Source organism: Chiloscyllium plagiosum, unplaced genomic scaffold, assembly GCF_037043375.1.
Source record: "Chiloscyllium plagiosum isolate Xiang-an unplaced genomic scaffold, Cpla_swu_hap1 HiC_scaffold_25, whole genome shotgun sequence".
Classification (NCBI taxonomy): Eukaryota; Metazoa; Chordata; class Chondrichthyes; order Orectolobiformes; family Hemiscylliidae; genus Chiloscyllium; species Chiloscyllium plagiosum.
The window spans coordinates 39,638,611-39,660,264 of NW_028270163.1; the positions used below are offsets into that span (position 1 = coordinate 39,638,611).

The 21,654-nt window shown below is 39.8% G+C and overlaps 1 protein-coding gene across 2 annotated transcripts in view; it reads left to right on the forward strand.

Annotated features, from left to right (window-relative positions):
- The first annotated feature begins 810 nt into the window (after positions 1 to 810).
- The window catches only part of amz2 (archaelysin family metallopeptidase 2), a 42,959-nt gene continuing 22,115 nt past the window's right edge, over positions 811 to 21,654 (forward strand). Inside the window, exons 1-5 of one of the 2 annotated variants that reach the window (XM_043714840.2) lie at positions 811 to 944; positions 11,313 to 11,617; positions 16,640 to 16,813; positions 18,342 to 18,470; positions 20,129 to 20,292. In XM_043714840.2, coding sequence (XP_043570775.1) covers positions 11,335 to 11,617; positions 16,640 to 16,813; positions 18,342 to 18,470; positions 20,129 to 20,292 — 750 coding nt within the window. In that variant the 5' untranslated portion in view covers positions 811 to 944; positions 11,313 to 11,334. Of the gene's footprint in view, positions 1,039 to 11,312; positions 11,618 to 16,639; positions 16,814 to 18,341; positions 18,471 to 20,128; positions 20,293 to 21,654 lie in introns of both variants that reach the window. The other variant, XM_088000632.1, reaches the window with a different exon arrangement.

The following is a 21,654-nucleotide window of genomic DNA, read 5'->3' on the forward strand; positions in this document are numbered from 1 at the left end:
AACCCTCAGGATTAAAAAAAAAACATTTCCTCAAATCTCCCCTAAACCTCTTGCTTTAAAACTGTACCTTTTGGTTAAAGACCTCTCTAGTAAGGGGAAACGTTTTTGTTGAGCTACTCTCTGCCTTCTCTGCTCTAAGGAAAACAACCCGAGCCTTTGTAGCACTGATTTATTTGCGCTCAATATTGTGTAATATGTTGGATATTATTTTGTTTGAATAATCCAAGCAACATTCATTTATAGTTGATTGGCCCCAGGAAGGGCACAGACGGATAATCTAGCCGACCTTGAGATGACCGCCTCATACAACAAAAACTCCTGGAGAAACTCAGCATCTGTGGAGAGAGAAACAGAGTTAACGCCTCAAGTCCAATGACACTTCATCAGAATGCCTCCGCCTACTTTAACTCGTTACCAAGTTATAATTGTCCGTTCTGAAAGGTCACTGTACTCGAAACGTTATCTGTACTTCCTCTTCACAGATGCTACCACAGTTTCGGTTTCACATTTCCACCATCCTCAGTTCTTTGTTACATATTATATGGAATTGTTTTTCACCGCAGCAACAATGAATGTCAATCTGTTACTTAGGCTTTAAGACTCCGGATTCTCCCGACCTAGTTGAAAGTGAAAACGGTTTTGAAAAAGCTATTGAAAATCGAGATTGAACAGTTGGATTGACTGTAAACCACAAATCCCATTACGCACATCCTCAGTTCGCCACCTTAGACGCTCCGACGTTGATGAAACTGAGGATTGGTAACGCTCGAGCCGCAACGCTAACGGCTTTAGGGCCACGCCCCTCGGCCCTCTCGCCCCTTCCCAGAATCCCAGCCCCGCCTGTCAGGGCTGCGCGCGCACGGATCATGACTGAGGCTGGTCCAGCGCCTCAAGAGGTTGACGCTACTCTGAGTGTTGGCGCTGTGTTGGGAGTGTCGGGCCTGGTTAGTGTCAATGCACCCCGAAACAAAATTATGACCCTCTCCCCCAAAACCGTGCAAAGGAGGCGTTATTAATTCATCGTGGGGCGGCGCAGTGGTTAGCACTACTGCCTCATCAGTGACCCGGGTTCGGTTCCCCGCTTCGGGTGACTGTCTGTGTGGAGCTTGCACGTTCTCCCCGTGTCTGCGTGGGTTTCCTCCCACAGTCCAAAAATGTGTAGGTCAGGTGAATTGGCCATGCTAAATTGCCCATCGTGCTAGGTGCATTAGTCAGGGGTAAATAGCGGGGAGGGGATTGGGTCTGGGTGGGTTACTCTTCAGAGGGTCCGTTACATACTGTAGGGAATTTAATTCCAGTTTGGTGTGCAATTCGGTTATATAGGTCGGTTGAAGTGCCATTGTGCGTAGCCAGTGGAGTAGAGGGTTTAAAAATTAGGTTTTGCTAAAAAAAAACAGTTAAAGACTGCTGATCACTAACTGACTTGCTAAAGCCTGTCTGTAAAGTAGGCCATCAGAAAATAAGAATGGTTTTAGATGAAAAACAGTGCTTATTTACTGTTTTTCATCACTTTCAGTTCATGTTTCATATTGTACATAAGCAGTTATTAAGACTTTAATCTTAACTCTGAAGGAATCATAGAACTTGGGTTATCATTACTTCTATGATGTGATATTTTCTGCTACTTCTGAATAAACATGTGCAACCTTAATAACAGCACAGTGCGCAAACAAAATTTTGCAGTTTTTCAGATCAGGCAGAATCTGTGGACAGAGGAAACAGTTTGCAGTAATACGGTTTAGAGTGGGGTGTTGGAAAAGCACAGCACCTCATGCAGCATCCGAAGTGCAGGAGAATCAATGTTTGGTGCAAGAGACCTTCATTAGGAATGAGGCTGTGAGCCTCAGGGGTGGAGAGATAAATGGAAGGGGCTGGGGGGAAAGTAGCTGAGAGTGCGATAGGTAGATGGAGGTGGGGGTAGTGGTGATTGGTCAGAGAGGAGGGTGGAAATGTGTTGCTGGAAAAGCGCAGCAGGTCAGGCAGCATCTAGGGAACAGGAGAATCGACGTTTCGGGCATTAGCCCTTCTTCAGGAACACATTTTCCAGCAACACATTTCCATCTCTGATCTCCAGCATCTGCAGACCTCACTTTCTTCTCCAGAGAGGAGGGTGGAGCAGATAGATCTGAATAAAGATGGACAGGGCGTGAGGTGGTGCTGAGTTGGAAGGTTGGAACTGGGATAAGGTGGGGGGAGGGGAAATGAGCAAATTGGTGAAGTCCACATTGATGTCATGTGGTTAGGGAGTCCCAAGACGGAAGATGAGACGTTCTTCCTTCAGCTGTTGAGTGGTTAGGGTGTGGTGATGGAGGAGGCCCATGACCTGCATGTGCTTGGCAGAGTGGGAGAGAGTGTTGAAGTGTTCGGCCAAGGGGCATTGGGTTTGGTTGGTGCAGGTGTCCCTGAGATGTTCTCTGAAGCACCCTGCAAGTAGACGTCCTGTCAACCCAATGTAGAGGAGACTGCATTGGGAGCAACAGATGCAGTAAATAACATACAGAAATGCTGGTCGTCTTCAGTCAAGCCCTCTTCCTCAGTACAATAATTTTGTGTGTTACTCATCTAACAGTGCTGGAAAAGACCTATTTATTTCCCAAAATATTTGCAGCATTCTTGATCAAACTCTTTTGACGGAGGAACTGAGAATAATATATTTGAGACAGTTAGAATCTACATTCCCTCTAATTTTTCCTGCTGTTGTGCATTCCTCTTGAGTTTCGCAAGTGGCAGCAAAGTCTGGAATCAGGAATCAGTGTCCACACCGTGATCAGTCAATGTTTGTGGACCTACAAGTGGCTTTGCAGCTTTGTTAGAATTCATTTGGAATACTTTCTTAGAGCGATATGTTGTGGATCTTACCGGGTATCAGGCTAGGATGTAGTATGAAGCATGCACAATAAATGATTTCAATAAACTATCCCTTAGGAAACAGTGACTTTAGCATTTAGAATGGTAGAATTTAGCATTCAGATTGATAGTGAACAATTTGAGCTGGAAACAACTGTGCTAAATTCAAATTAGGGTAATCACAAGGAATTGTTGGCAGAATTGGCTGGTGTGTACTGGGAAAAGAATTTGACAAAAAAGATGGTTGATTAATAATGGCAGATGAAAGGGGGAAAAAAAATCACAACTAACAATAATGTTACTTCCCAGTGAAGAAGAAGGAATCTAGGAAGGAATAAACTGAACTTAAAATTGAAAGGAAGAAACATACAATATGAAAAGATTAGTGATCAGCCAAAGGATTTGGAATGTTTTAAAAGCTTAAAAAGTGATGGCCAGAAAATAATGAAGATAAAAATAAATTTGCATATATTATAGAATCATAGTAAATAATATCAAAAAGGACACTAAGAGCTTCTTTAAATATCTAAAAAAGAAGAGACCAAAGTGAACTTATTAGAGAATGGGGCTGAGGAAATAATGGGAATTGGGAAAAGGCAGATGAGTTGAATAAATCGTTTTTTGTCAGTCTTCATTACAAACACAAATACTATTCCAAAAAAAAGTAAATAATTAAGGGGCAAAAGGGGGAGAGGAAATAAATAACTATCCCTAGAAGAAAAAGTACTAGGAAACTAATGGAGCCAAAGGCTATTACATACATTGGACAAGATGGGTTGCATCTGAGAGTATTACAGGAAGTAGCTACACAGGTAATAGATGCACTGGTAGCAATCTTCTAAGAAACCTGAGATTCTGGAATTGTCCCAGAAGATTGGCAAACTGCCAGTATATCACTCTTATTCAAAATGGGGAGTGCCAAAAATCAAGTAATGTATGCCAAATAACTTAAAACCTGTCTTTGGGAATGTTAACAAGTCTAATATAAAGGATGCAATAGCAGAGCATATAGAAATGCAGATACTATAATTAAACAGAGTCAGCATGGCTTCATAAGGAAAATATATTCAAATTCGTTGACAAGGTAAAGTGCAAAATAGATCAAGGGAAACCATTGCATATGATGTATTTCAATTTCCAAAAGGCTTTTGATAAGGTTCCGCTACTTAGGGTGGCACGGTGGCTCAGTGGTTAGCACTGCTGCCTCACAGCGCTAGGGACCCAGGTTCGATTCCAGCCTCTGGCAACTGCCTGTGTAGAGTTTGCACATTCTCCCCGTGTCTCCGTGGGTTTCCTGCGGGTGCTTTGGTTTCCTCCCACAATCCAAAGTTGTGCAGGTCAGGTGAATTGGCCATGCTAAATTGCCTATAGTGCTAGGTGCATAAGTCAGAGGGAAATTGGTCTGGGTGGGATACTCTTCGGAGGGTCGGTGTGGACTGGTTGAACCGAAGGGCCTGTTTCCACATTGTATGGAATCTAATCTGAAAGAAAAAGGCAAATGGAACAAAGAACAATATAGCACAGGTACAAGCCCTTTGGCCCACCAAGACTGTGCTGACAAATGATGCATTTCTAAACTAAAAACCTTTTGCCTCTCTGTAGTCCTTATCCCTCTTTTCCCTGCGTATTCATATATCTATTAAGGTGTCTCTTAAATGTTGCCATTGTATCCGCCTCCACCACCTCCTCCGGCAGCACATTCTCGGCACTGAACGTCGTGGTTGTCGTCGTGGCTATCCCTCAAGGTCGAGCATTATGGTATTTGTTCTGTTGATCCATTTATGGGCTCTCATGTAGGCACTTAACACCTGTGTAAATAAAAAGCTTAACTCTCACATCTCCTTTAGACTTAGTCCCTTTTACTTTAAACTTATGTACCGTACTAATTAGCATTTCTACCCTTGGAAAAAGACCTGACTATCCATGCCTCTCTTAAATTTGTAAGCTTTTGTCAGGTCGTCCCCTCATCCTTTTTCATTCAAGTGAAAACAAATCAAGTTTGTACAATCTCTTCATATAAGTAATACTCTCCTAACCAGGCAACATCCCTGTAAACTAATTATGTACCCTTTCCAGAACATCCACATCCTTCTTCTAGTGTGCTGACCAGAACTGTACACAATATTCCACATGTGGCCTAACTAAAGTTCTGTACAGCTGCAACATGACTTTCCAATTTTAATAGTCTGTGCCCCAACCAATGAAAGCAAATGTGCCATGTGCCTTGACCACTTTGTCCACATGCTAATGGATGGAGTGTTGATATTGCTGAGCTTACAACAGATCAGAAAGCCGTCTCTTCAGAATGGAAATTTCAAGCTTTATTTCAGAAAGGATGAGTTCAGTTTGGAAGGGAGAAACGTTTATCTGAGCAGGGCAATCAGGTTTTGGGTCAGGGATCAGTTTTGTGGAGCTTCAAAGCTGGAGAGTTTGGATAGAATTTTCAAGTTGTTGGAACTGAGAAAGTTTTGGCCATCAAAATTGTGAAAAGTTCATGCCAACAAGCTCAAGAAAATGTCTCAAATTGTCTGTACAATCCAAGCCATAGAAACCAGAAGAGTCAATTGAGTAAAAACTTAGAGGTGAGATTGGAGTGAAATTTCTGTGGAACTGTTTAAATGTTTTAGTAGGGTCAGAGGTGGGGGTAAAAGAGGGCGAGGTGTGGCATTGCTTGTCAAAGATAGTATTACAGCTGTGGAAAGAACGATGGATGTAGACTCGCCATCTGAGGTAGTTTGGGCTGAGGTTAGGAATAGGAAAGGTGAGCTCACCTTGTTAGGAGTTTTTTACAGGCCTCTTAATAGTCCTAGAAATGTAGAAGAAAGGATTGTGAGGATGATTCAAGAGAAGAGTGAAAGTAATAGGGTGGTTGTTATGGGGGACTTTAACTTTCCTGATATTGATTGGGAAAGCTATAGCTCAAGTTCGTTAGATGGGTCAGTGTTTGTCCAATGTGTGCAGGAGGGTTTCCTGACACAATATGTAGATAGGCCAACAAGAGGTGAGGCCATACTGGATTTGGTTCTGGGTAATGAACCAGGCCAGGTGTTAGAATTAGAGGTAGGTGAGCATTTTGGGGACAGTGACCACAATTCGGTGACTTTTACTCTAGTGATGGAGAGGGATAAGTGTGCACTACAGGGCAAGAGTTATAGCTGGGGGCAGGGAAATTATGATGCGGTGAGGCATGACTTAGGATGTGTGGCTTGGAAAAGTAAGCTTCAAGGCAAGGGCGTAATTGATATGTGGAGCTTGTTCAAGGAGCAACTATTGAGTGTCCTTGATAAGTATGTACCCGTCAGGCAGGGAGGAAAGGGTCGTGTGAGGGAGCCGTGGTTTAATAAGGAATTGGAATCACTTGTTAAATGGAAGAGGGCGGCCTATGTAAAGATGAGGCGTGAAGGTTCAATTGGGGCGATTGAGAGTTATAAGGTAGCCAGGAAGGACCTGAAGAGAGAGCTAAGAGCAGCAAGGAGGGGACATGAAAGGTCCTTAGTTGGTAGGATTAGGGAAAACCCTAAGGCTTTCTATAGGTATGTCAGGAATAAAAGAATGACTAGGGTAGGAATAGGTCCAGTCAAGGATAGTAGTGGGAAGTTGCGTGTGGAGGCTGAAGAGATTGGGGAGACACTGAATGAATACTTTTCGTCAGTATTCAATCAGGAACAGGACATTGTTGTCAATGTGAATACTGAGTCACAATTAAGTAGAATGGATGGCTTTGAGGTATGTAGAGAAGAGGTGTTGGAAATTCTGGAAAGGGTGAAAATAGATAAGTCCCCTGGGCCTGATGGCATTTATCCTAGAATTCTCTGAGAAGCAAGGGAGGAGATTGCAGAGCCATTGGCCTTGATTTTTATGTCCTCGTTGTCTACAGGAGTAGTGCCAGAAGATTGGAGGCTAGCAAATGTGGTTCCCTTGTTCAAGAAGGGGAGTAGGGATAACCCTAGTAATTATAGGCCGGTGAGTCTCACTTCTGTTATAGGCAAAATCTTAGAGAGAATTGTAAGGGATAGGATTTATGAACATCTGGATAGGAATAATGTGATCAAGGATAGTCAGCATGGTTTTGTGAAGGCAGGTCGTGCCTCACAAACCTTATTGAATTCTTTGAGAAGGTGACTAAGGAAGTGGATGAGGGGAAAGCGGTAGATGTGGTGTATATGGATTTTAGTAAGGCGTTTGATAAGGTTCCCCATGGTAGACTAGTGCAAAAAATACGGAGGTATGGCATTGAGGGTGAGTTGGAGGTTTGGATTAGGAGTTGGCTGGCTGGAAGAAGACAGAGGGTAGTAGTTGATGGCAAAGGTTCATCTTGGTGTGCCGTCATTAGCGGTGTTCCTCAAGGATCTGTTTTGGGACCATTGCTGTTTGTCATTTTTATAAATGACCTGGAGGAGGGGTTAGAAGGTTGGGTGAGCAAGTTTGCGGATGATACGAAAGTCGGAGGAGTTGTAGACAGTGAGGAAGGATGTGGCAGGTTACAGCGGGATATAGATAAGCTGCAGAACTGGGCAGAGGAGTGGCAAATGGAGTTCAATGTAGCTAAGTGTGAGGTGATGAACTTTGGTAAGAGTAACAAAAAGATGGGGTACTGGGCTAATGGTCGGATACTTGGTAGTGTGGATGAGCAGAGGGATCTTGGTGTCCATGTACACAGATCTTTGAAAGTTGCCACCCAGGTAAATAGTGCAGTGAAGAAGGCATATGGCGTACTGGCTTTTATTGGTAGAGGAATTGAGTTCCGGAGTACTGAGGTCATGTTGCAGTTGTATAAGACTCTGGTGCGGCCGCATCTGGAGTATTTGTGCAGTTTTGGTCACCATACTATAGGAAGGATGTGGAGGCACTGGAACGGGTGCAGAGGAGGTTTACCAGGATGTTGCCTGGTATGGTAGAAAGATCGTATGAGGAAAGGCTGAGGCACTTGGGGTTGTTTTCATTGGAGAAAAGAAGGTTTAGGGGTGACTTGATAGAGGTGTACAAGATGATTAGGGGTTTAGATAGGGTCGACAGTGAGAATCTTTTTCCACATATGGAGTCAGCTACTACAAGGGGGCATAGCTTTAAATTAAGAGGGGGTAGGTATAGGACAGATGTTAGGGGTAGGTTCTTTACTCAGCGAGTCGTGAGTTCATGGAATGCCCTGCCAGTAGCAGTGGTGGACTCTCCCACATTATGGGCATTTAAGCGGGCATTGGATAGGCATATGGAGGATAGTGGGCTAGTGTAGGTTAGGTGGGCTTGGATCGGCGCAACCTCGAGGGCCGAAGGGCCTGTACTGCGCTGTATTCTTCTATGTTCTATGAGTACCTGTAACAATAGTGTTGGGTCATACATTGAAACTTTGTTTTGATATTTGTGTTAAGATCTTATTAACTGTCTTCATGGCTGTTTTTATTTTATTCCTTGTGTAATAACTTACTTTGTATTGTTGAAGAGCATCTGCAGCCTCATGTGAGTACTTCAGTGACTAACGTAAAGTGAGGTAAGGTTGCCCTAGTCCTAAAGGATCATAGAGCTGTAATGAGAGAGAGAGATGACTGGTAGTGGTGGTTGAACCTTAGGGTCACCATACCTTAAGCGAGGAGAGAAATTGAAAAGAAGAATCCTCCATGATAATCTTAACTGATGAAGATATCGAGCCCACACTGTTAGATTGCTCTGCAACAAAATCCAGCTGTCCAGCCTACTGAGCCAACCAACAAATTGCTATGATAACCAATTGTTTAAAAAAAAGCTTATAATTTACCAAACCAGTTTTCATTTTGGGATCTAACTTGATTAGTATTGCCAACAGCTGGATTTTTGCAGTATATCATTCATTTAATATAATAAAATATCCCAAGAGTTCTACATAGCAGTCCACATAAGACAGGTGGGCAAAGTGGTAGTTTTTTAAGGACTATCATCAGGAAAGAAAGAAAGGTGGAAAGACTTAGATGGCCGACGGCACTGCCATAAATAAACAAAAACAGAAGTTGCTGGAAAAGTCCGGCAGGTCTGGCAGCATCTGTTAAGAGAAATCAGAGTTAACGTTTCGTGTTGGTGATCCTACCATAAGTCATAGAGTCATAGAGATATACAGCACGGAAACAGACCTTTCAGTCCAACATGTCCAGTTGACAAAATATTCCTACCCAATCTCGTCCCACCTGCCAGCACCCGGCCCATATCCCTTCAAATCTTTCCTATTCTTATACCCATCCAGATGCGTTTAAAATGTTGCAATTGTACCAGCCTCCACCACTTCTTATGGCAGCTCATTCCATACACATACCACCCTCTGAGTGAAAACGTTGCCTCTTAGGTCTCTTTTATATCTTTCCCCTCTCACCCTAAACCTATGCCCTCTAGTTCTGGACTCCCGGACCCCAGGTAAAAGACTTTGTCTATTTATCCTATCCATGGACCTCATGATTTTATAAACCTCTATAAGGTCACCCCTCAGCATCTGACACTCCAGGGAAAACAGCCCTAGCCTATTCAACCTCCTTATAGCTCAAATCCTCTAATCCTGGCAATATCCTTGTAAATCGTTTCTGAACCCTGTCAAGTTTCACAACATCATTCTGATGGGAAGGAGACCAGAATTGCACACAATATTCCAAAAATGGCCTAACCAATGTCCTGTACAGCCGCAACATGACGTCCCAACTCCTGTACTCAATCCTCTGACCAATAAAGGAAAGCATACTAAACACCTTCTTCACTATCCCATCTACCTGTAACCACTTTCAAGGAGCTATGAACCTGCACTCCAAGGTCTCTTTGATGTGATGGACCTAATAAAATCAGGGATTATTAAGAGGCTAGAAATTGAATACAGATATCTGAGTAATGTAGTGCTGAAGTAAATAACAGAGATAGGAGTGAGGTCATGGCAAAACTGAAATCAAAGATGAGAATTTAAAATCAGCACATTACTTGACCAGGTCCCAGTGTAGGTCAGTAAGCAGCTGTTAATGTGTGAAGAAACTTGATACAAGTCAGGACATGTTCATCAGAGTTTTGGCTGAGTTGAAATTTATGTAGAGCAGAACAATTGAATATGTCAAGAGCTCTAGATTCAACCTAGAGCTAATAAAGGCATGGATGAGATTTTCAGCAACAGTGGAGCTCGGTCAAGGATAAAATTGAGCCATGTTGCACAGGTAGAAATAGGTGGTCTTGGTGATGCCACAGATAAGTGGTTAGAGGCTTATATGAGACAGGCATGATACCAAACTTGGCAACAGTTTATTTCAGACACAGACAGTTACCAGGGAAATGGATGAAGTTAGCACCTGTGTAATGAAGTTTACAACAAGGTCTTTGAACACAATGACTTGGCCTTTGAGATTAATAGGAGAAAGTGAGGTCTGCAGATGCTGGAGATCAGAGATGGAAATGTGTTGCTGGAAAAGCGCAGCAGGTCAGGCAGCATCTAGGGAACAGGAGAATCGACATTTCGGGCATTAGCCCTTCTTCGGGCATTAGCCCTTCCTGAAGAAGGGCTAATGCCCGAAACGTCGATTCTCCTGTTCCCTAGATGCTGCCTGACCTGCTGCGCTTTTCCAGCAACACATTTCCATCTTTGAGATTAATAGTTGGAAAGATTTCTGCTCAGCATATGCTGGATATCAGACAAGCAGTTTGACAATTGATCAACAGTGGGACAATCAATGAGATGGTGGTGAGGTTAAGCTAGGAATCTAAAATCATGATAAATCATAAAAGCACAGTACTACAAATTCCAGATCATCAAAATAAAATCAAAAAATACTTGAAATTCTAGACATGTCAGGTGATATCTGTGGAAAAAGAACTAAAAATGTTTTCAGTCTCTGCCCTTTTATCAGAATGACAAATCAAAACAAACTTGTATAAATATTTCTAGATGTATCATTATGTGGCTTAAAGGTAAGAGATAGTAAGGAGGTTTTATTCTTTCATGCTATATGGGAATCATTTGCAAGGCCAATATTTGTTGCCATCCTTAATTTCCCTGCAGTTAGGTGGTTTGCTCAGTGATTTCAATGGGCATTTAATAATCAGTCACATTTTGAGTTACATGTAGACCAGGCTGGGATAGTAGCTCTGATGTCCTGAAAGGTATTATGCCAATGATGGTTGTCACGGCCATCATTATTGAGGTTAGCTTAATATTTCAGATTTAATAACTGAACAGGGGCAGGAAATAACGATTGTCCCCTAGAGTCATTTTTTTTTACATTTATAAATTATTTAGTGAAAGGATTGGATAAGTGTTTTTGGTTTTTGGATGATATGAAGTTAAATGTGGATTGAACAAAAAAGTTGTAAAGGAACTTTGTAAGATCAAGTGAATGGACAAAAACCTGTTTTTATTTTGGAAGCAGTGAAGAAGTTCATTGTGGTATTATGTGTTGAAAGTTTGGATGAAAGCAAAAGAACCAGCTATTTAACTGAATTTAATACAGAGTTTTCATTTATTTTCTTTCTAGAGATTTTGATTTGTTTCTCTTGATGGAGACAATGCAACACAGTGAAGCAACGCTGAGGACAGCTCTAATATCTAACCATAAGGATGTGATTGATCTCTACCAAAAATTCAGTCCAAGAGTGAAACATCTCCTAGAAGAAGCTTTTCAGCCAAATAACAACCTTTTTAAACCTATTGTGTTACATTCGAAGTCTGACTGGATCTATAGCCACCCAGAGCCAAAGCAAGATTTCTACGCATTTTACAGTAGTCCGCATAGGAAATCACCAGTTCTTGGGAAAAACATTATTTACATTCAGACCATTGGTATGATCCTACAGGGGTCAGTTAACTCGGTTGGCTGAATGGGTGATTTTAATGTGGGTTCAGTTCCTGCTCTTGCTGAGTTCCATGAAGGTCATGGACCTGTCTTCTCATCCATGCCCCTTGCCTGTGGCATGGTGAAACTCAACAACAGTGATCTCTCTAATGAGAGAGCAGCTCTGTGGTACTCTGGGATGTTATGATTCTATAAAGTTATTTCTTTCAAATTTTTATGTGAGGCATCTTGTAATGTTCTAACAACAAAATGATTTTTTAAATAAATTCAGTATTTTGCATGTTGCACACTTTTTCTCATATCTCCTTCCACAAAACTTGCTCTCTTCCTGGCCATCCAGCATTTCAGTTTTCAGTCCTCTGTTTGCTCACATTATCATCCTCTACTTAGGTATTATTTATTCTAATTTTCCATTTTAAAATCTTGACATGTCTTGTTTAAATTGCACTCCTGATGCACCTTGTTCAAGATCAGTATAATTTTTGTTGTGCCCACAGTGCCGAGATATGTCCAAAACTACTTAAAGTGAAGCAAAAATTGGATTTCTGGCTTTTATTTCTTCTTAGTTGCACTTCGGCTGCGTTTATACCAGAAAATGGTCAGCTTCTAGTCAGCAGAGAATCTTGTTTAATTTGAATAGGACTTCTATATTAATGTCTATAATTTGGGAATATGAGTGTTTTATTAATGAAGAAAGTTGTGAAGAAAATTCCAAAGATGTGACTGAGAGGAAAAAAGCTCCCCATCACTGTCTTAATTGGGAAACCCTTTATTTTTAAAGTGCTCCCAGTTCTAGATTCCCCCATGAGAAGAAGCAGACCTCTCACAGTCGATCATGTCAAGCCTCCAAATAAGATAATCTCCTATTCTAAAGAATTATTCCAATTAATATAGGCTTAATCTGCTCAACCTTTCCACATTGGACAGTCTTTTCATTCCAGGAAGCAGCCTAGTGAACCTTCTCTGAACTGCTTCCAATACAAGTATATGCCCCTTTAAGGAGAATAAACTTATACACTGTACTCCTTTTTTATTCACTTATGGGATGTGGGCATTGCTGGCTAACCATCATTTATTGCTCATCCGTGGTCGCCCTTGAGAAGGTGGCGGTGAGCTACCTTCTTTAACCACTGTAGTCTACTCGCTGTAGGTTGACCCACAATACCATTAGGGAGGGAATTCCAGGATTTTAACTAGCAACAATGAAAGAATGGAGATGTATTTCCAACTCAGGGTAGGGAGTGGCTTGGAGAGGAGCTTACAGTTGTTGGTGTTTCCATGTATCCACTGCCTATGTTCTTCAAGATGCAAGTTATCGTTAGTTTAGAAAGTGCTTCTAAGGATCTTTGAATGCAGTCTCACCAATGACATTTGTTGTAGTAGCAAACTTTCCCTAATTTTTATTCCCCATTCCTCTTACAATAAAGGCAATATTAATTTTGTCTAATTAGTTGCTGATTGCTATGGACTTGACTGAAGGGCATCTTTCTGTGCTGTAATAATGTGACTGTTAATTGTCAGTTATTTGTACCCTTAGTTTTTCTGCTCACTTTAGTAATTATTTTAAGTTCTTTTCTCCCCCTTGCCCCTGATGTTTCTACTATTCCTGCAACAGTTTTATCTTTTACTGTAAAAACAAATTAAAAGATACTTGATCAAATTTTTGCCATATCCTTGTTTCTCTATTCATTCCAGATTCTCACCCTTCCTAAGGGACCAAGGCTCACTTTTGCTACTGTTTTACCTTTCATACTTAGAAAATGTTACTATATTTTTATATTCTTGCTAGTTTACTCTCCAACTATAATTTCTCCCTCTCTCTATTTTCCTTTTCAGTACTTCTTTGCTAATTTCTAAAATATTCACTATGTTTTGGCCTGTATCTATATAGTTTTGTAGATTTTGAAATTTCAGTTTGATGTCATTCTTAATCTCCTTAACCGTTGATGATGCATCCTTCTCATAAAATGTTTCTTACTCATCTTTGCTGAGAGTTTTTAAATGTTTGTCTCTGCTTCCCTGATATCTTACCTTTCTAAGCCTATTTTTCCATTCAACTTTAGCCAACTTTGTCTTTAACCACCTGTAATAGCCTTTACATAGAGGATTCTTTAGCAAAACGTCTATGTATTAATCCTCTCAAATTACACATTACCAATTCTAAAATAGTCTGTTCCCCTGGTTGGTTTTAGAATGTCGTTTTCAGAAATCCTGACCATGGTCTATTAATCTCCAGGCTACCTTTGCCAATTTGATTTGACCAATTTATATGAAGATTAAAATTTCACGGTTGTAAAAGATTTTTGTTAGAGATCCCATTATTTCTTGAATTTCTACTTTTTTGACAGTATAATTATTGTCAGCAGGACAATGAACCACACCTAGCAGTGACTCCTTTCCTATTTCTCATCCTTGATTAACAGAGTTACCACCTCCACCTTTTACTTTATTTCTTATTCTTTTGATGTATCAAATATGCTTGAATATTTGCAACCATATCACTGTAATGACTATCAAATTGTATTTATTTCTGTTTGTGCAATTAATTCACATGTCTTTTTACAAATGCTGCATGCATTCAGATAAGGAGCCTTTAATTCTTTTTAATCACATTACTCTGATCTTTAAATACTGGTGTTTTAGAATGGTTCTGTTGTTCCTGTCATACTTTGGTTTACAATGTCTATATTGCAACTTTACACTATTGCTTTTACCTTTCTCTTTAATTTCCAAACGTTCTCCCATCTAAATCCTTTACCTCCACATGTCTTCTCTCACCCACCCCTACTCCCCAACCCCCAACCCTGCTCCCAAAATAACCACACACTATTTAGCGTTGAGTTCTTTCCACGGCTAGTTGGTAGATGACTGGCTAGGTGACAGTGCAGTTCAATTGAATGCAATCCCAATAGTAGGGCTCCCTCCTTCCACAATAGTGGGTTCTGTATCCCATGACCTGAAAATCATTTTTCCCCATCTTTCAGCCATGCGCTTAACCCTCTTACTTATTTAATCTACTTTTAGTGACTTTTAGTGATCTTGAGATTATTAACCTTGTGGTTCTGCATGGTACGTTTGTTTAAGCCGGTTATACTTCCTTAGCAGAACCTTTCAGTCTTACCTATGGTGTTTGGTGCTCGCTTGGATCATTATACCTGGTCCTTCTCCAATTCCAAGTACCTCTCTAGCCTGGGGGATATGTCACCAGCAGGCAATACTGCCTTCAGGACTTGTCTTATTGACAGCAGAGATCCATATGCTCTCAGCTACTGAGCACAGTTTCCTCCTTCTGCCAGTAGTGGCACAGTAGCACCTCAATTTTGATTTTTCCCAGCTCCTCACCTTATCTTACAGAAAGTAAACAATTTTGTGCGTTGAGACCGAAATGTAACCAACAGAACATGTTTGTCCATCAAGAGAGGGATAGATAAATTGATTGGCTATAGATAAGTGTTGTCTAAAGTTTTAGCAACATATTGCTAATACTGTATCCAGTTACACCTAATCGCGCACTGCTGGAAGTGGACAGAAAGTATCAATACACAAATTTGCATATGTAGTTTTACCTTTTTGGACATTGGTTGAAGAAGTTATTTGATGAATAGTCAACAGTGTGGTTTTTGATGGCAAGTGTTTTATTGGGACTGAAAATGGTAAATGTTTGTTAAATATACACATACAAAGTATATTTGTATTGTGTGCATGCAAGATATTGTCTAATTAGTGTGCGTGACTAAAGCAGTCAGCATAAATTTTCCAAAGGTCATTTAGTCTCCCAGTTGTGGACAAACGTTTGTTATCTGTTCTGATAAAAGTAGTAAGGATTTAAGAATCTGTAATAAATGAAGGACAGTCAACAGAATGTAAACAAGCGCAGTTGTGTTTGGTGAATGTCTGTGTCGATGAGGGCAATGCAGTAAATGGTGTTCAAAATGCAACTAATTTAATGCCTTACAAGACACTTGTGTGATAAGAAAATATTACTGCATTAACAGAAATGATGGACACAAAGCAAATAATTGAGAAAATGAATGCTGTCTGGATGTGGGAATGGTCCAAAACCATCTTGAGATGATTGAATTTGTGTAGAACAAACATGATCTTTACATTTATTAATGTAACAGAACTAGGAAGTTTTACATACAGTGAGGAAGACTATGAATGGCATTGGTGGAATTTGCAGATCGATGACATATGCAATTATTGTGAGAAAAAAATGAGAGTTATGCATCTTGGGAGAGCAATTAAGTAGTTGGGTGATATATGTTGTAGATACAGGTTGTAGATACAAAGAAACACAATTGATTTAGAGACAAAATTCACCAAAACCAGGAATTTTATTTTGTTTATCTCTCTCATTTCCTTTGCTTTTGATGGCAGCCATTCAGGTTTCTGCCATTCATACCTTCTCTGGACACATGATTTGTTTCTTTACTTGTGCCATTACCACTTCCTTTGGCCTTGTACCATGAATGTTTAGTTATTGAATCTCTTCTGCCATCCACCCCCACCATACATTATTTTTTACAACAAAAACAGAAATTGCTGGAAAGTTCTGGTCTGGCAGGATCTGTGGAGAGAAATCAGAGTTAATATTTTGGGTTCAGTGACCCTTCTTCAGGACAGCAGTTCTTCTGGTACACATTTTTTGTATTTTTCCAATCTTACATCCTTTCAATGCATAGAACCTATTAAATTCCAATTTTTTCCTAATTTTGATGAAAAATCTAAGACCTGAAACATTAAGTGAGTTGTTCTTCACAAATGGAGCTAGAACTGCTGAGGATTTCCAGAGTTCACAATCATTTGCTTTTGCTTTACAATATTTTGCCAGGAAACTAAATAAAATTATTATTTTTGGTTTTTATACTGGTTGAATATATGATTTTTGATGTGGTATTTTTATATCAAAACCAGCCTTTTCATTAATATTGATAGCTGGTAACTCAAAATTTCCAAAGTTTTAAAACTTTTTCTTTTTGCTTACTCTGTTTATTTTCTGTTTTCAGGTTCATTTGGTGATTCACAGACAGCTACTGAGACATACATCCACTGGTTAAAGGAATACTGTGAGTCATTTTTCTATGGCCTGAAGATCAAATTCTTGGATCCTGTTTCAGTATCCCAAATTGGCTGTGTGTTCCGTGTCAATACATATTCACACAATCTGCAGATACATACAGGTAATACTGTATTAAATTATTCTCATATATGTTGATCAAAGTGGTGCGTGCATTAGAAATTACACATGAGTTATCAATTTGTTATAGCATATCCGCTATTAATAGTATGTCGAGTTAAGTACAAGATGAAATGAATGGAGCCACTGTGTGTCATTGTGACTTCCCAAGACCCCAACGTTCAGACAGATGGAACTTGTTCGACTGAATGTTTCCAAAGTGTGTGTGTGTGTTTCGGTAAAATTTAATCTTAAGTAATTTTTGTAGTAAGAAAAGATATTTGTAATGTTGTGCAACATTAATTTTCTCCATGTTCTAAGCCTACTTGGAGTAGTACAGCTCTCCAACTGACCTGCCTGTAATCCCCAAACTGATTGCACATGATCTGCAGGACTGAAGTGGACCAATCCTCAGATTGCAGAGACCTGGATCTGTGGACTTCGGTTTGGACTGAACACCTGACTGACCATGGACAAGCCCCTTTATTGAATGTGGCTGAACTCCCTGACTTATTGCAGTACTGTTTGAACCCATCAAGGACTTTTGAGCTCCAAACATAGTATCAAATTGAATACAGAAATAAAGATGTCTTGCTGCAGTTGTATAGAGCCTTGGGGAGACCTCACCTGGAGTATTAAATACAGTTTGAGTCTCCTTATCTAAAGAAGTATATACTTGCCAGAGGGAGTTCATGGAGGCTAACCAGATAAATCCTTGATTTGGTAGGATTGTGTCATGAGAAGAGGTACGTCAATCTATAGTTTGTAGAATTTGATGAATAAGAGGTCATTTAATTGAAACATTCAAAATGTTCATGAGGCATGGCAGGGTAGATACCGATGGGATGTTTCATTTCTTCAGAACCAGGGAACTTAAGGACAAGTGTCAGACTGTTTTACACTGAGATAAGGAATTTCTTCACTCAGTGTGTGGTGAATCTTTGGAACTTTGTACTCTAGAAGCCTGTGGAAGCTTAATCATTGAACAGGTTCAAGACAGAAAATTGATAGCCTCTGAGGGACTAACTCCATTAAGGAAAAGGTGATAATGCAGAACATGGTATTGATCAGTTATGATCTAGAATGGCAGAATATGTTTGATGGTCTGAATAGTGATGGTTCTGACGTAACTAAAAGTTAGCTTGTCAGTGATTAAAATATAATCAAATAAAGCTGTGCCGTGTTGAATTTCATCACTAGAATGGGAAAGCAGAAATTTGGCAATGAAATTGCTGTGTTGGCGCACTATATTTGGTGGTTGTGTTCAGTTTTAGGCATCTATTGAATTAGGAAGTATACATTTGACTTTGGAACGTATTCCAGAAAAGGCTGGAAATATTTCATTCCACATTTCTACACTGCCCCTTTGTGGCTGGAAGTTTGTAGCGTTTTGTTGGAGAAATAACTGTAATTTGAACATTTGTTTTCAATGGATAAGGATATGCACAAGTTTCTGGTTGTAGAGTATCTAGTTTTGAGTAGTGTTAGTAATGTGTATTTTCAAGTTTGTCATTAGAATTGTTTTCATTTAGGTAGTATTCTTAAGTACCTGCAGAAGAAAAAACCCAAAGATGCTTTCTGTATTGTTGGAATTACAATGATTGATCTTTATCCTGAAGAATCCTGGAATTTTGTGTTTGGACAGGCATCTCTTACAGAAGGTAACTAAATAAGTGTATGCATTTATTTCCCATGTCCCTTTTGTTTTCATTTGAATTTAAATATCTTTAGTAACGTTTGTACTTTCCTGATGAGAGGCTCATTTGTAAAATGATCAATTTTATGTACGTTACAACTTATCCAAACCTCTCAACATTTACAGTAATTGTATATGGTTTAATTTCTCATCTTGACCCTTGTACTGTTGTCCTCTGAACAAGTCAGGACAGAGCAGAACAAAGTAACTAAAGTGCTATTAATGAAGAGCTCACTTGTGGGGGAAGTGTTATTCTAGTTAAACAGATTATTAATCACCTTCGCCTGCAGTAGTATCTTTAATTTTGGTCTCCTTATCGAAGGAAGAACATAGATCACATAGAGGGGATATGGCAAAGTTTTCCAGAACTAGAGTCGAGGATGAGAGAACTGTCCTTTGAGGAGAGATTGGGTAGACTAGGCCTTTATTCCCCAGAATTTGGAAGAATTACATGCTTGACAGGATGGTTACTGGGAAAATAGATGCAAGTTTCTTTCACCTGCAAGCACCCCTCTGAGCCACACACCCTGAGTTGGAACGAGATCACAGTTCCTTCACTGGCCTGGTGTCAAATTCTTGGGACGCCCTCCATAAAAGCATGTGGGTGTACCGATACAAGATGGGTTGCAGGGGTTCATGAATGCAGTTTCTCACCAACTTGGAAAGGACAATTACTCCGGGTTATTAATCTTTGGAGTTCTCGATAAAAACAGTGGTTGCTCAGTCATTGAGTGGAGTCTGAGGTGAAAGACTTTTCATATCGGAGTCTCAAGGGATATGTGGAGTAATGTAGAAAGGTGGAGTCAATTTAGTTAATATTCCATGATTCTGATTAAGGTGGAACTCATTGACTTACTATAACTCCTTTTTCTTATTGAAAGTCTTGATAGAAACAGCTGATTTACCAATTTACCAAGCAATTATTCATTGAAGCTAACTTGAGAGTTGCATCAAATATCGAGCTATTACAGGCTCAGACTGGAGGGAGGAGAGTTCTGTTGAAAAAGTCAGACTTATGTAAATCTATCTGTGCCATTGTAAAGGATGGTAGTGCTCTTCTTGTTATTTTCTTGGATATTGCTAACAAATCCATGGATACTGGGAGAATAGATGCACGTTCCCCTCCAAGCCATACATCCTGACTTGGAACTAGATCACAGTTCCTTCACTGACCTGGTGTTAAAATCCTGGGACCCACTGTACAGATGACTACTTCCACAGATGTCTAATTATCACGAATATTGTTTGTCTCAGTTGTATGTGGTTCTGTCTTGATTAGGTGAAAAATTTGTGGACTTTTGCATCACTTTCGATGACATTGGAAAGTGAACCAAATTCTGTCCAGTAATTGAATACAATGTCCAGTTTCTGTTCACTGCAGCTGGGAATCGTGATAGTTTTCATATTTTGTGGAAAATGTATACATTTTATTTAATACTCTGTCTGAGTATTTTTCAATTCTTAAATGGTTTGGAAATAAAAAGCAACTTATTGATTGATATAATGAAATATTAACGTATTTTTGCTAAAATAGATTTTGAGTTAGTTAATTGAAGATGTTATTTCAATTTGCTTCTACAGGTCAGGAGAAAGAAAAGTACTGAATTTATGTATCTTTTATAGGAATGGGTGTTTTTAGCTTTGCTAGATATGATGATGACTTTTACAGCACAAACTATAAAGGAAAGCTGAAGAAAAAGAAACATCTGGCTCCTGACGATTATTCTGTCTTTGAAGGATACTACACACCACCTATTGCAAGCAAGTTGCTGCTGAGATCATGCAAGGTGGGTGTATTTGCAGAAATGAAAATGCTGTGGTTGGAAACAGTTGATTTAAATAGTAGTAGAGTTGTACTTTTTCATGTCCATGGCACCTTGGTTCAATTACAAGCACATTATCTCTGAATCAGAAAGTTTAGATTGAAACTAGAGTGTAGGCCAATATGCCAGCAGCATGTGGCTAATTGGGAATCCTTAAACGTTTTTGCTTAAGTAAAATCTGAGTAATAGATATCATCTGTGACCACGAATTTTGATAATCGCTTTCACGTATCATATGTACTTAAACATTTCTTGATTGTTTTGTGTTGTTTCTGAGCTACTGTTAAAGCTGATCTTTCTGCATGGAGAACTTCGTGCATCTTGCAAGTCAGCATTCTTTGCATATTCTGGCAACAATGATTAGAGGAAACCAACCAGTATAAGAGAGCAATTCCTATGGCATGGATGGAAGATGTGCAAAAATTATGGCCTGATGGTTCTTCTCTGTGGATGGCAGGAAGCCAATAGCCCTTACCAAATAGATTGCACCGAATACACAGAACCTTTTAAAAAGTTCTTCTCATTTACTGCTAAACATGACAGAAAACACTCTGCCACTTTTGTACATTACATTGCATGGAGTAGACATTTAGTTACGTGCATGAAATCCCAAACTCCTTCTGGATACCACCCTGGTGTACCCAGGGTGAATCTTCCAGTGTCGCCTTAAGAAAAGTCTTTTCACTCAATTTTCATGGTATAATCAACAAACCTGTAGTAGCAAGGTACCCTTTGGTGACATCAACTCCTTAGTTTTTAGATGATACTGTATTGTAGAGAACATAGATTTAATATGTATTCAGTGCTCTATTTTCCTTCCTAACATCATGTGATTACTGCTGCTGGAGTTGCTGTCCTGTTGCTGTGACTGCTTAGCTGGAGTGCACAACACCTGTTTCTTGGGTGTAACCAACTGCAGAATATTTACACCCCACGTTCCAGGGAAGATTCACAGATAGTAAGCTGATGCTATCCATGCACTTAATATAAATTTCACTATATTGATGTGTCCAATGAAATCAGTAATTTAGATAGAAGCATTTTCACATTTCAGCAGTAACATTTCACTGTTTAGTCTTTCTGGTTTTACTCTTTATCAGGTCACTTTCATTCTGGGATGATTTTCTGTTGTGCACTTGTCATCTTCAAAATGGTGATTGACAGCTCAGTGTGTAGCCTATATTTTTTTATTGTGCTATCTTTCATACCTCAGTAGTTTTCCTGCTAAACCCAGGTGTGTTCCCTGCTGAACATGTAGCCCATCACAGGGAAAGCAGGAAGAGGTATGATGGCATTAGGATCCCAGCCCAACAATATTTTCCAGGA